This window comes from Papio anubis, chromosome 6 (genome assembly GCF_008728515.1).
Source record: "Papio anubis isolate 15944 chromosome 6, Panubis1.0, whole genome shotgun sequence".
NCBI lineage: Eukaryota > Metazoa > Chordata > Mammalia > Primates > Cercopithecidae > Papio > Papio anubis.
Window position 1 is genome coordinate 157861130 of NC_044981.1, and position 14853 is coordinate 157875982.

At 44.9% G+C, this 14853-nt stretch overlaps 1 protein-coding gene across 4 annotated transcripts in view; it reads right to left on the reverse strand.

Annotated features, from left to right (window-relative positions):
- Positions 1–14853, reverse strand: part of PRKN (parkin RBR E3 ubiquitin protein ligase) — a 1413696-nt gene that overhangs the window by 34508 nt on the left and 1364335 nt on the right. For all 4 annotated transcript variants that reach the window (XM_021936901.1, XM_017957438.1, XM_017957437.1 and 1 more), the window contains one exon: positions 8927–9044. In XM_021936901.1, coding sequence (XP_021792593.1) covers positions 8927–9044 — 118 coding nt within the window. The remainder of the gene's footprint in view (positions 1–8926; positions 9045–14853) is intronic.

Here is a 14853-nt window from a genome sequence, read left to right on the forward strand (position 1 = left end):
AATACAAGGGCAGAGAGAAACTGAACTGAGGGAAAAAAATTAGAAAGCACAATAGAGCAGCTCTAAAGTGATGATATTCATTAAGAAATGAATGAAATTGAAGCATGTCACTTTTGTCGGTAACACATTTTATTTGTAAATCTGACTTTATTCTCCTGAAAGGTGATTTGGAGACGAACGCTTCAAGTTTCACAGATAGGGGTCAATTCCTCATTTAAATATATTTAAATATTAATATATTTTAAACACCAATATATTTATATTTAATTATATTTAAACATTAATATAGTTATATTTAAATATATTTAAATATTAATATATTGATATTTAAAATATCAATATATTTATATGTGAATATATTAAAAATAATATATTTATATTTAAATATATTAATTAATAAAATTTGATATAACAATATAATGTATAATAATTTAAATGTATTTTGATTTAGTTTTGCTCTTTCTATAGTGCTACTTACTTGGTTTGGCCAAATTCATAAAACAGGAACTGGGATAGCATATTATAATTATTATTCTTTCTTTCTTTTTTTTTTTTTTTTGAGACAGAGTTTTGCAGTCTTGTCCTCCAGACTGGAGTGCAGTAGCGTGATCTCGGCTCACTGCAACCTCCACCTCCCAGGTTCAAGTGATTCTCTGGCCTCAGCCTCCCGAGTAGCTAGGATTACAGGTGCCCACCACCACGCCCAGCTAATTTTTGTATTTTTAGTAGAAACAGGGTTTCGCCATGTTGGCCAGGCTGGTCTCGAACTCCTGACCTCAGGTGATCCTCCCGCCTCTGCCTCCCAAAGTGCTGGGATTACAGGCGTGAGCCACTGCACCCAGCCAGCATATTATTTTTAATAGCGAATATGTTCCTTAATGCTATCCAAAATTTTAATTAAGATGAGAGGGACAGAAAGGAAGTTACCAACAATGCTAGGTATTCTACGTATCTTATCTCGTTCGCTTACCAAAGCACTTTGAGATCAGAGCATCATTCTGCTATAGAATTTCCCCAAGGTGAAGCACTTTTAAATGGTGAAGACAATGATTTCACCAAGGTCTGTGTGATTCCAATGTCCCTTCTTTCACAGAACGGGTTCTTTTCAGCATGAGAGGAAAAGTCCCTTATCTTGGGACTTATTTTGGAATTATTCACCTCCCTCAGTTGTCACACATAGATTCCATGAGTTTCTGGAGCGCAGACAGCCCTGCTTCAGTCGCCATCGGGGAACTGAAGGGAGGAGGAAGTGATTGTATGAGGATGTACAGAGAACTGCTTCTGTCCAAATTTCCTGGATAACCCCAGCAAATGCAGTTTCTTGACTTGAATCCTCCCTCGTGTTGAAGGTGCTCCATTACTCACTCTTACCAATTATCTTGTTAATTGATTTTTTCCTGCCAAATTTTCCAAGTAATTGCTTTGGTGCTATCTCACTTTTATTATTAGAAACCTGGCACGAGCACTTACACTAACTTAAAATATTTATGAATATATAAGAATAGGCATTTATTTTAAGATAACTTGCCTACATGTAAAATCCCCTGTTTTCCTAATTCTTTCTGGCTTGCTTTAAAGATCATAAATTACAGATGTGTGGAAAATAAAGGAGAAAACTTACAACACTTCTACCTTCATACTTTCCACTTAGGTTTGTGCCATTTTTAGCACATATTGAATGGTTGTATATTTATGATGTAAATAATATGTTACATGGTGTGACATTATAAAACCACTTGTTTCTCTAAAATATAATATTTTATCATATCATAAATATATCATTATTATATCATGTATCGTAAAATATATTCAATCAAAATTATTGAGCAATACATTAAAACTTAATGAACTGTTAAAGCAATTCTAAATGAAAGGGTAAGAAAGTTTCCTATTGTGATATTTAATATAAATAAGCATATATGAACATAAATATATATGAAGAGAGAGTGTGTGTGTGTATTTATTTATTTATATTTTTTTGAGACGGAGTCTCGCTCTGTCGCCCAGGCTGGAGTACGGGACACAATCTGGGCTCACTGCCACCTCCGCCTCCCGGGTTCAAGCGATTCTCCTTCCTCAGCCTCCCGAGTAGTTGGAATTACAGGCACCTGCCACCACGCCTGGCTACTTTTTATATTTTTAGTAGAGACGGGGTTTCACCATGTTGACCAGGCTGGTCTCAAACTCCTGACCTCGTGATCTGCCCACCTTGGCCTCCCAAAGTGCTGGGATTACAGGCATGAGCCACCACGCCTGGCTGATAGATGTGTTTTTCATACACAGTCCCTAACTCACAACTCCCATAGCTCTTGTTACGGTCTTTTGTTATAATGTTGGGACAATTCAGGCCTCAGAAACAGGCCTCAGAAAAGAGAATCTCTCCCTCTGACCTTTCCTTGACCTCCTTTTACCAGCCCAGGGCAGGACTGGAACCTTCCGCTGCTGTTCTGACTGTGGGTTATAAGACCCGATTTCAGAGAGTCCTGTCCATCCCCTGGAGGAAGGAATGCTGCAGAGAGAGGCCAAGAAGAATCTAGACCGGCAGGCCTTGCAGGGTTTCCCCACTCCATCTATTAGCCTGAGATCAAAGCCTTTCTGTCCCATCGCATTTCAACACGTCTGTCCATGCTTCCATCATGCCTATTTCACGAAGTCTCCATAGAGGGCCCCAGAGGACAGGGTTTGTTGAACACATGGAGGTTTCTGGGCAGGGCACCCCGGGAAGGCTTGGAAGCTCCACCACCCTTCCCCCATACCTCGCCCTCTGCATCTCTTTATCTGTATCTTTTGTAATGTCCTTTATGATAAACTGGTAAATGTGTTTCCCTGGGTTCTGTGAGCCACTGTAGCAAATAGCAGAACCCAAAGAAGGAGTCATGGGAATCCCAATTTGAAGTCGGTCGATCAGAAGTTCCGGAAGCCCAGACTTGCAACCGGTGTCTGGCAGTCCTGTGGGACTGAGCCTCCAGCCTGAGGGATCAGACACTATTTCCTGGTGGACAGCGCCAGGGTTGAAGAGCAGGACACTCCCCCGAGGTGCACTGCAGAACTGATTGCTTGCTTGGTGCATGGGGAAAAACCCCCGCACATTCCGTCACAGAAATCTTCTGTGCTGACTGTTGTTATTGAATGAGAGAATAGAAGAAGCATGTTGTTTGTTCTACACTGAGACGGAATGCCAAAAATTAATACCAAGCATTTAATGAATCTGGGATACTCGCATTGTAAATAATATCTTGTTACAGAAGCTAGAATTACAATGGCCTGGTACAGTAAGAATGGAAATGGGAAGAGAGGATATTCACGTGATTAACTTTCTTTCCTCCTGAGTGCTTAATATACACAAGGCCATAGAGCTAGACCCCAGGCCATGAAGGAGCATGGAGGACCACAATTCTAAAAGCTTTGCCAGCTTCAAAGTAAATGCATACAGCAAGCCACTGAAACTTCATGCAGATTTGTGGATATAGACATGAAGGGAATGTGGCTTCCTTTGTAGTGAGTTCTGTCTGCAGATGGACACTCAAACCATGAAAAGCTCAGCCTATGCCAGGCACTCAACATTGTGGCTCCGGCCAGCAATTCTTCCATTAGATTTAATGAGAGTGTGGAAGTCCCTGAACAACCTGAAGGCAAATTTAAGGAGCACCACACGCTCAGTCAGGGAATGGAGCCAGAATCTCATCTGCTTGAGATGGAAGTGAAGACATTTCTGGAGACTGGAGGGGATTATAGGAGAAAGTACCAGGGTTTAGCCTGTGCTTAAAATGGAAATTCCTTGCATTATCATTCAGCTTCTCTGAGGGAGGAAGGGCATTCCTGAAACACAACTGAGTATGTAACAGGCCATGAACCTTGGTGAGAACCAGGTAACATCCTTGGTCATAGAGTCTATGTCTTGTTTCAGTTATAGTGATGCACTTTTAAACAGTTTAGGCCATCGCTAATAAGCTTCAAGTCTCAGCTTTTCTATTTGTAAGTTAAAAATTTGGAGGTAAAAAATTAGTGCTTTCATTTATAGTACATCACAATATTTCCAAGAAATAGCCCGACGGGGAGAAACTTTCTTACAGTCACGAACCATATGACTCCTACAACTCCATCTTTGGAGGCGCCGGCGTGTTCTGAGTCCAGGGCAGATCTGATGAATAATTTTCCTGCTTCTCACCATAGAATACCTCCCTGCCTCACAGGATCAAGTCCAAGCCCCAAACCTGCGGTTCGGGGACCTACATTCTGCATCCTACCCACTGCTTCAGCTGAGGCTCGTGTGGGTGGTACCTGGAACACCAGCAGCAGGGGCTGCCTCCACACACTGGGTCATGCACACCGGTGCCTTTGCTCATGCAATCCTGGGGCGTAGGACGCCTCCTCTTGCTCCTCCTTGCCTCGCTCATATCTGCCCATTCTTCAATTCTTCACTGGTATCATCTCTTCCGGGAAGCCTCCTCCTCCGGGTCTGTGTGCCCTAATAGCTTTCTTCCCTATATTATTTTATTAAAAAGATCTGTTTATGTGTCTATCTCTAAACTGTTTACAAGCTAAGTTTTTGTTTGTGTTTTATTTATTTTTTTTTGAGATGGAGTCTCACTCTGTCACCCAGGCTGAAGTGCAGTGGTGCAATCTTGGCTCACTGCAACCTCCACCTCCTGGGTTCAATCGATTCTTGTGTCTCAGCCTCCCAAGTAGCTGGGATCACAGGTGCCTGCCACCACACCCAGCTATTTTTTTTTTTTTGTATTTTTACTAGAGACAGAGTTTCACAATGTTAGCCAGGCTGGTCTTGAACTCTTGAACTCAAGTGATCTGCCAGCCTTGGCTTCCCAAAATGCTGGGATTACAGGTCTGAGTCACTGCACCCGGCTTACAAGCTAAGTTTTAATTCGGCAAATATTTATTGTCCAGGCACTCTTCTGCGATTGGAGCCTAGACAGTCAAGGTCCCTGATCTCATCGGCTTATGTTCTAAACGGTGACAGACAGCAAACATGTAAATGAACAAATTAAGCAATGATCTGGGAAGGAGGTGGTGCTATGAAATTATTATTAAACTGGTGGGTGGGACTCGTTGGTTAAAGGGGGAAGCAGATGCTGAGATGGAAAGGGAGGAAGGCAGGCTGGGCAGAGGAGAAGCCCAGCTCAGGCACAGCCTGAGAGGCCTCAGCTGATGCTCAGGAGCTCTGGGGCTGGGGCAGCTCTCAAGGTGGTCCTGAATTTGGTTAGTGGGTTGGGTATTATGACCACCTCCAAGCAACATTCATGGGACAGGAGCTCTCTGGGGAAGGGGAGGGAGCCAGAACTAACTCTCTTGGCAGAGGTGATTGCCCAGAGAGCTCAAGGCCATCCGCAGGCAGGCCCCCCGCAGAGGAAATGGCAGTGCCTCCCCCCCAGAGGTCGGATGGTGCTGACAGCGGCCCCTACAGGAGGGCAGGGGTCTTTGGCAGGGTGGTAAGGGGCGGTCTCACTGAAAAGAGGTCAGCTGGGCTGAGATCTGAAAGACAGGAAGGAGCCAGCCATGGGCAATGACAACACAGAAGCATCCTGGGGAGGACTGAGGGAGTGGGAGTGGGACCCGTGTGGTTGCAATGTCAGTGGGGACCCCCAGGGAGAAGGGCAGGACTCACCTGGCCTTTGAGAAGTCTACGCGTCTATGTAGAGGATGGATCGTAAATATGCGAGAGTGGAGGCAAGAGCCCCTTTGGGAGGCTGTACTTGGAAGAGGAGGTGGGCAAGCAGGGCACTGGCTGGGGATGTGGAGTCAGAGCTGGGCAGATGCTGGATCAGAGCACGGGGAAGGCCGTGGTGACCGGGGCGTAAGGAAATGGGTAGAATGAAGGATGAGCTTTAGCTTAGTGGCTTGAGGAACTGGGCGGTGCTGTTGACTGAGGTGGGGTGTGCTCTAGAGGAAAAGGTTTTCTAGGAGCAGCTAGCGCTCTGCTTTGTAAAATTTGAGCTGTCCATTGAACAATCAGTGGAGACACTAAGGAAGCAGCTGGCTATTTGAGTCGGACCCGGGGATGAGATGAGGGTGGGGTGTAGATTTGGGAGCCATCAGTACAGGGATAGTATTTAAGGCCACAAGACTGGGCTGTGTGTTATGTGTCACAAAGGCGAAGTGTCTCAGGTGTCCCCACAAGCTGATAGTAAGTGCTGAACCAAACAACCACAGAGAAGAGAAACAAAAAGCAACAGGTCCAGGCTCTCTGACCACTTCCTTTTTTTTTTTTTTTTTTTTTTGAGACAGAGTCTCACTCTGTCGCTCAGGCTGGAGTGCAATGGCGTGATCTCAGCTCACTGCAAATTCTGCCTCCCAGGTTCAAGTAATTCTCGTGCCTCAGGTTCCCAAGTAGTTGGGACTACAGGCATGCACCACCATGCCCAGCTAACTTCTCTATTTTTAGTGGAGACAGGGTTTCCCCATGTTGGCCAGGTTGGTCTGGAACTCCTGACCTCAGGTGATCCAACCGCCTTGGCCTCCCAAAGTGCTGGGATTACCGGTGTGAGCCACCACGCCCAGCCTCACTGACCACATCTTATCTTGCAAACTGCCACCACCAGAGCCTGGGCTAACGAGGAGGCCACTAAGGCATGGACCCCAGACCCGCTGGGTAAATTCTTCACCTGCCGTGCCTGTGACACCTGCCAGAAGAGGGAGCATGGGTAGGTGTTTAAGGAGCCCCACTGAAGACAGAGACCTGGCTGATTTTTACCAATTGTTTCTCTGAGGTTATACAACACACATGTTTATTACAGAAAAGCACACAAAGAAATAAAGTCCTCTTTGACCCTATCATGCCTAGAGCTACTCACTATGACATGGTAACATCTTGCTTCCAGTCTTTTTCTTCTGATTCTATTTCCTCCCATACGTACACTTATTTCCAAACTGACATCATGTACCACTTGCTTTGAAATTCTGATTTCTCACTTAGGATGGATGTAAACCTTTCCGCCATGCCTTCATAACTTCTTCATCCACACGAACCAGCACACGTCTCATGCAGTGCATTTGATACACTGTCTCCGTTACTCCTCCTGCCCATCCTGTGAGGAAGTCCCATTGAAATCCATCTTATGAGTGAGGAAACTGGTGCTCACACAGCCACAGTCCATGGCAGAGTCCTAACTCCTGCAACACTGCAGTGTGGGGCTGTGTGATGCTTTACCACGATTTATCACAAAATAAACCAATCTTTCTCATACTGAGGCCATTAGACACTTAGATGATTTTGAGTTTACTGTACTATAAATAATGCTGCAGTTGGCACCTTTTTTCCTAAAATGTGTGTGGGGGTGGGGGGGTGTTTGTATATTATATATTTCAGGTTATTTCTTTAGGATAGATTTTCAGAGGTAGAATTATTGGGTCAAATAATATAAAGTCTTTATATATGTATTGCAAAAGTGGTTTCCAGAAAAGTTACGCTAATTTATGATGTCCTCACCAACCTTGAGAATTACTATTAAAAAACAAAACAAAAAAAAATTAAGGCCGGGCATGGTGGCTCACACTTTGGGAGGCCAAGGCGGGTAGATTACCTGAGATCAGGAGTTCAAGACCAACCTGGCCGACATACAGTGAAACCCCATCTCTACTAAAAAATCCAAAAATTAGCTGGGCGTGTTGGCGTATACCTGTAGTCCCAGCTACTTGGGAAGCTGAGGCAGGAGAATCTCTTGAACTCGGGAGGTGGAGGTTGCAATGAGCCGAGATCGCACCATTGCACCCCAGCCTGGGCGACAGATCAAGACTGTCTAATCTCTGTGCTTTACACCCTTGTCAGTGAAATACCAGGCCTGTGATCCCAAACCATCATACATCTTCTCCTGGGAAGGGCCCTTCCGTGTTCTTTCCCTCCCATTTCCCAGTTCAACCTGCTAACCAGTGAGTGGCGGTGGAAACTAGAGAAGCTCTTTCCTTCTATCCCATCGATGCCTTCCGCTCTTTATAGGTGCATGCCAATCCCTGCATTTTCTAGGAGCATTGCTGCATGCAACGGAATAATAAGGACATGCTGGGTAAATTCTTTATTTTCTCTGCAGGAAGCCACTGATCCAGCACTAAGGATTTGGACTGAGCTAAGCCAGCACCTGCGGCTCTGGGATGTGTTCAAGCACACTCTTGTTTGCATTAATGAAGACTTCCCAAAGGGCACAACTGAAAAGAGAGAGGCTTGAGTGCCCATCCTAGGATGGCCGGGCTTCCCTCCCGCAAGTCAGCTCTGGGCAACCTGCCAGCCAGGGCATCGCTGATGCTCATTGAGGAGAAGCTGGGAGAGGCTGCAGCTGGCTTCATGTCATCGCTCATCTGTGACGGTGCTGCTGACTCTGGCTTTTGCACACATACAAGTGCATCGCATTGAGAACGGGCTCTCTGACCACTGCTTGTGATGGCTTTGCTCTGAGTGGCATGTCCAGGATAGACAGCAGGAAGTCCCCCATTGGTACTGAGTCATCAGGGGCAGGCCACAGGGATCTTCAAATATAGACGAGAGTTTAATTTTGAATAATGTTGCAAAGCTGGGGAAGGCTACAGACTGACGGCTGGCAGACAACAGGGTCATATGGTGCAGCCTCAGTGCTGGGGAAGGTTCACCGGGGAGGATGGAGAAACCACAGCTGCCTCCTGACTGCCACTTATCCTCAACCACCTTCCATATCTTGGTTCTAGTTTCTATATTTATTCCCTTTCCAACCACATAAATGCTAACTGTGTGCCTCACATAGCCATGGAACTACTCACTCATTAAATATTTCTGTGTAGCAAAAACAATAATAATAATGATAATGGGTAACATTTCTCAAGGGGTTACCCAACACACCAGGCACCTTCAGACAGCATCTCATTTAATCCTGGGATCCCTGACTGGCATGATTCTCCCCACAGAGCCCACGACATCCTCATTCTCTGCTCAGCACCGACTCACCATTTTTTTCCACTGGTACATGGCAGCGGGGACAGGGCTTCGTGGTTTTCTTGATGGTTTCTTTGGAGGCTTCTTCCCAACGAGCCTGCTCTGCGGCTCTTTCATCAACTCTGTAGGCCTGGGTAAGCAAAGAGGAAAGGCATTTAATCTCAGCTTTCTGTTACTGGGATCGGGGTTTAGGTTCCCTGTACGCTGGTACAGGAAATTCTTGAAGACAGGAGTGCCTTCGGGCAAGAAGCCTAAATATCAACGCACTTGACAAATGCTAGACAGCTACTGGGCAGATGGGGATGCTGTCCCTGGCATGTGGCGTATGCGTTGGAGCGGGGAAGAGATTGTTCGGTTTTGTAGTGTGAGCTCCTCTATTCTGTTGTTTTGCATAATTGTAATAAATAACACCTATCAGGTGCTTAATATGCGGGCAAGGCGATCAGTGCTCAAATACACTTCTCATTAGACACTTCGTCAGATGTGAAGTGAGTGTCTAGTTTTTATTTCACATCGAGGATTAGACAGGTGAAAACATGGCCCAAAGCTGGTAAGAGGGAGCATCTGTGTGACTCCGGATTCTTTGCTTTTCAACTTTGCTCTACATCTTGTTATCCTTCCTTGCACCTGGCAAATGGGGAACTCCAAATGTTGTCACAGAAGGGACAGGAGCAAGAACAGGAAATGAAGTCGATGTGCCAGAGAGGGCAGTGGGAGCTATGAGTGAAGATTGTGGCTCTGGAGCCGGCCGTCTGGTTCAAATCCCAGCTCCACCCAGAGGGGCGACTCTGGAAACATTCCCTAGCTCTCTCACAGTCCTCATCTCTTCGATGAAATGCCTTGTGCATTGGGGGTATGGAGGACTCCAGTGTGGCAAGCTTTTAAATATGTTTGCTGACCTTTTTCATGTCACCGAGAGCTGGGTGGTGCCTGCACCATCATGTATAAGGAGGTTTTCTGGTGGGAGTGGAAGCAAGAGGTCCTGGGCTGGCTGTGGTTGGCATCTGTGACCTTAAGGACCAGTCATTTGGGGATTATCCCCAGATAAGATGAAGCATCACCAAAAACATGAATCCAAACTTTGTCATTTCACTTTCGAATTCCAAACCTTTTTGAAATGTTAAAGTTTTTGAATCTTTGTGGATGAAGTATCATGATGAGAATAACTATACTACATTTAATAGTTTCTTTAGGAATTAGTGCTCATGTTTCTGTTATTTCCGTGGAAAGTGAATTCTTCCAGGGCCAAGATCACGCTTCAGAAATCCTCACATCTCATTTCTGGCATAGCATCTGGTACACAGCAGGTGCTTAGTGCATTTTAGCCAAGGGAATGAATGAATGACACAGCCCAGGAAGGCACTAAACTTTCAGTCATCCAGAATAGGACCCTGTGAAATGGGAAGGGCATGTGGGTGCATCCCTGACAGTGGTGGGGGCACCACAGACAAGCTTTGCCTAGGGCTGGTCACTGGGTGAAGTCAATTTCATTTCTGTTAATGAGCCATCATGAGCACGAAGGAAACATGCTTTGATAACTGCCAGGGTGTCACGTGATTTGTGAATACTTTGTTAGAATAACACGGAGTCAGCTGCTAGAAGGCAACGGTAGGTGAATGAGTGCTTCCTTTGCTAAGATCCACTCACAGCAGAGGCCCAGTGAGGGCGCTGTGGTTAGTGAGGGCCATTTCACAACTTGGTAACTAGGTATGTGTCTTCACAACGCATCTTCCAGTCACCAGAGTCACGTGTGGTCCTAACTGTCAGTGACACGTAGCAAACACCCATCCCCCCCACCGACGTGCACCCCAGTGCCACCCCTGCCTCATGTTCCTTGCTATTCTTTTTCAGGTCTAGGAGTCTGTAGCTCTGTAGCAGTGGTTTACAACTGCTTGCTGGTGGCAAGTTGGCAAGTCATACAAATTGGAGAAAAATACAATTTTACTTATTAGAAAATAATTTCAAAATGCCATTTTTTTAAGCAAAACATGGCATTCTGCATGCGAAGGGCAATTTCTCCCAGGTCCACACACCTAAAAATGCTGGATCAAATATGGAAAAAAATCTTTTATAAACATGTGGCTGATAGGGTGGGAAGGTAAAGGAAATCCTTAAAGACAGTAAATCCTCCTGGTTTGGGAGGAAGGAGCCTGGCATTTGCTGTGGGGCTATCTTCTTAGTCCCGGGTGCCCATCATCTGGGTCGTCCCAGGCCCTAAGGGCACAGGCAGGAGACAAAGCCTCCGGCTGAAGCAGGGTGGGAGGTAGAATCCAGTTTTACTACACACAGAGGACCTGGACTCCTGAGGGTGACGTTCTTAGTGGAGGAAGCCAGGGTGAAAGCCTGTCCAGAAGAGAGAATTGATAGATACATGCTGAGACCACTCAGGCTGGGTTCTGTGATGCAGCAGGTTTGGAAAACATTTCTCTGAACATTCCTAATCATCAGGCCTTGGACACGAGGGTTGGTGAAAAGAATTCATCCTATCTGATTAGCTTTAAAAAACCTCAAGCCAAAAATTAATTTGAAATATTACCAGATTGGCAGTATACCCTGGAACCAAGCGGAAGCAAAAATATCTTTTGTGGTGCACAGCATGTAAAAAAGCCAAACCTCAAAGAAATCACACAAATAAAATTCTAAGAAATCTGGGATCACAATAAAAAAGTTAAAAAGTCACCGAATACAGGAGAAAACTAGCTACATGAGTGAAAGTCACAGAATTACAGAAACTGCAGAATCTAACCAGCAAAGGTTGTAGATATTGGAATGGTCAGAGACAGAGTACTGGCCAGGTGTAGTGGCTCACACCTGTAATCCCAGCAGTTTGGGAGGCTGAGGCGGGTGGATCACTTGAGGCTGGGGGTTCGAGACCAGCCTGGCCAACATGGTGAAACCTTGTATCTGCTAAAAACACAACAATTAGCCAAGCGTGGTGGCGTGCACCTGTAGTCCCAGCTACTTGGGAGGCTGAGGCCAGAGAAGAACCTGAGAGGCAGAGGTTGCAGTGAGCTGAGATTTTGTCACTGCATTCCAGCCCCAGTGATGGAGTGGGACTTTGTCTCAAAAAAACCCAACTGAGTATAAACTAAATATGTTTGTTATGTTTAAATAAATAAAGGTCATGATAATGGAATAAGAGACTGTCACAATTAACTAGGAAGATGTGAAAAAGAAACAAATTTCTTTGTTTTGTCCATTTTTCTGGACAGGAAACACTAATAATTAAAATTAGAAACTCAGTTGATGAGTTACATAGCAAATTAGATACAAATGAAGAGAGAATTTGTGAACTGAAAGATGGAGCTGAAGAAATTACATAAAATGCCAAGAAGTAAAAAATATGAAAAGGAGATTAAGAGATGGGGGGATAAGGTGAGAAGGTCCAGTGTTTTTCTAATTAGAGTTCTAGAAGGAAATAACAAAGAGCATGAGAGAGAAACAGTGTTTGGGGAGAATGGCAAAAAAAAAAAAAAAAAAAAAAAATTATCTACAAAGAAGTTACAATTATTTCCCCAGCTGATTTCTTAATGCATGGGTGCTGGCAGACAGTGATGGTATCTTCAAAGCACTGACAGAAAATACCAGCCCACTTAGAATTCTATCCAAGCAAAATTAATTTTTAAGAATGAGCATAAACAAAAACACAGTCATAAAAAATAGCATTTCCCATCAACAGAAGTTCACTAAAGAAACATGGATTTGGGAGGCTGATGCAGGCAGATCACGAGGTCAGGAGTTTGAGACCATCCTGACCAACATGGTGAAATACCATCTCTACTAAAAATACAAAAATTAGCTGGGCATGGTGGTGGGCGCCTGTAGTCCTAGCTACTCAGGAGGCTGAGGCAGGAGAATTGCTTGAACCTGAGAGGCGGAGGTTGCAGTGAGCCAAGATTGTGCCACTGCACTCCAGCCTAGGTGACAGAACGAGACTCCGTCAAAAAAAAAAAAAAAAAAAAAAAAAAAAAGAAACATGGAATTAGGAAAAGTCCAGAAGGAGCCAGGAGTTGCAAGAAGAAACTGTGAGAAGAGAAAATGGGTAATATTTGGTAAGTCACAGGAAATACTCATTGTATAAAACTGTAAATGATGCTTAATTTGCTGGTTTTAAAAAAGAAAAAATCCAAGTAGGCTGGGTGTGGTGTCTCACGCCTGTAATCCCAGCACTTTGAGAGACCAAGGCGGGTGGATCACCTGAGGTCAGGAGTTCGAGATCAGCCTGGCCAACATAATGAAACCCGTCTCTACTAAAAATACAAAAATTAGCTGGGCATGGTGCATATGCTACTTGAGAGACTGAGGCAGGAGAATCGCTCGAACCTGGAAGGTGGAGATTGCAGTGAGCCAAGATGGTGCCAGTACACTCCAGCCTGGGTACTGGAGTGAGACTTTGTCTCAAAAAAAAAAAAAATCAAAGTCGAACTAGATGCTGGACAAGAATAGTACAGAAGTGTGAGAACTGGATGATTCCAACGTGCTGGCATGATTCAGGCAGAGGGTCATTAGAGTTTTTTACATTAATATATGTGTACATTCTAGGGTAATCAATAAAATAAAAGAGAAAGAAATTTACTTCTAAACAAGGAAAGATACAGTGGAAAGGCAAACAAAAGAGTTAGTCAAAAGAAAGGCAAGAAGTAAAAGTAAAACTATAGAAATGTAGAAAGTAATAGAAAGTATAAAATAAAATGGCAGAAATGACTGCAAATATCCCAGCACTCACAACTCATGTGGACAGATTATCACTGGGCAGGGCTTGCTAAACTCTAGAGTCTTAGCACTTATCTGGGAGGCCTTGTCTGCAGGAGGAGCATTGAGGGGCTGAAGTTTCTGGCTCAGGTGTGTGCACACCTAAAGCCTTTGTTACATTTTTCTTTGTTGCCAAGTTAAGAGCATTTTCAACTGGGCAAATACAATGTTTATTCTAACAAAGGATGTTATAGTCAGCCCAAGAGAAAGATTCAGAGCTCAACTTCCAGAAACCTCCTGCCTGTCAATAGCACATTACTGGAGGGGAATTAAGAACTGGAAACTTGCAAATTTATATTAATATGCTTAATTCTTTCCAGGAAGAAAGATTAAAATGATGGCAAAGGAAGAGAAATAATTGCTTCCCAAAATACCAATTTTCTCTGACTTCTGATCCCCAGAGCACACAAAACAGAGTGTAACTTGTAGGCCCATCAGAAAGCAACTAGGATTTCCCAAAAGGGCTCTGGATTTAACACCTCCAGCAGCAAACGTCCTTCAAATCAGGGCACTGCAAGCTTAATACCTAGGAGTGATTACAAAAGACTCCCCATGTAAACATTTCCACACTAGTGTGCACTGGGCTACTGGATGGGCCAGTTCACCCAGCGGAGAGGGGGGTAGCTAGGAGGGTTTGATCCCTAGACTGGAAGAGAGAAAACTGAGAGCAGCACTTTCTGTTTTCACCTGCAAGGATATGTACCATTATCATTTCCTTCACAGACTCTGCACTGGGGCCAACGTTACTTCTTCCCCGGATCAACATGTTGAAATCCTACCCACCAAGGTGATGCTATTGGGAGGTGGGGCCTTTGGGAGGTGATTAGGTCATGAGGATGGAGCCCTTATGAAGGGATTCATGCCCTTATTAAAGGGACCCCAGAGAGCTCTCTTGCCTCTTCCACTATGAGGAGACCCTGTGAGAAGCCAGCAGTTTGCAGCCAGGAAGAGAGACCTCCCCAGATCTAGAGCCTGAGGTTGAGGCTTGCTGGGCTGAGCTTGGGTTCCTGCAAGCCATGGGCAGCAGTGTGGGTGGAGAGGCACCCTCATGTCCACCCCACAGGACACCGGAGCTTATGTGAGCCAAGGAGTCAAGGATCCCCACATGGAGATGCCCACACTGAAGGTCAGAGACAGAGGAGAAAGCCCGGGGAAGAGAAAATACCCCAAACCCTAGGGAAAAACCA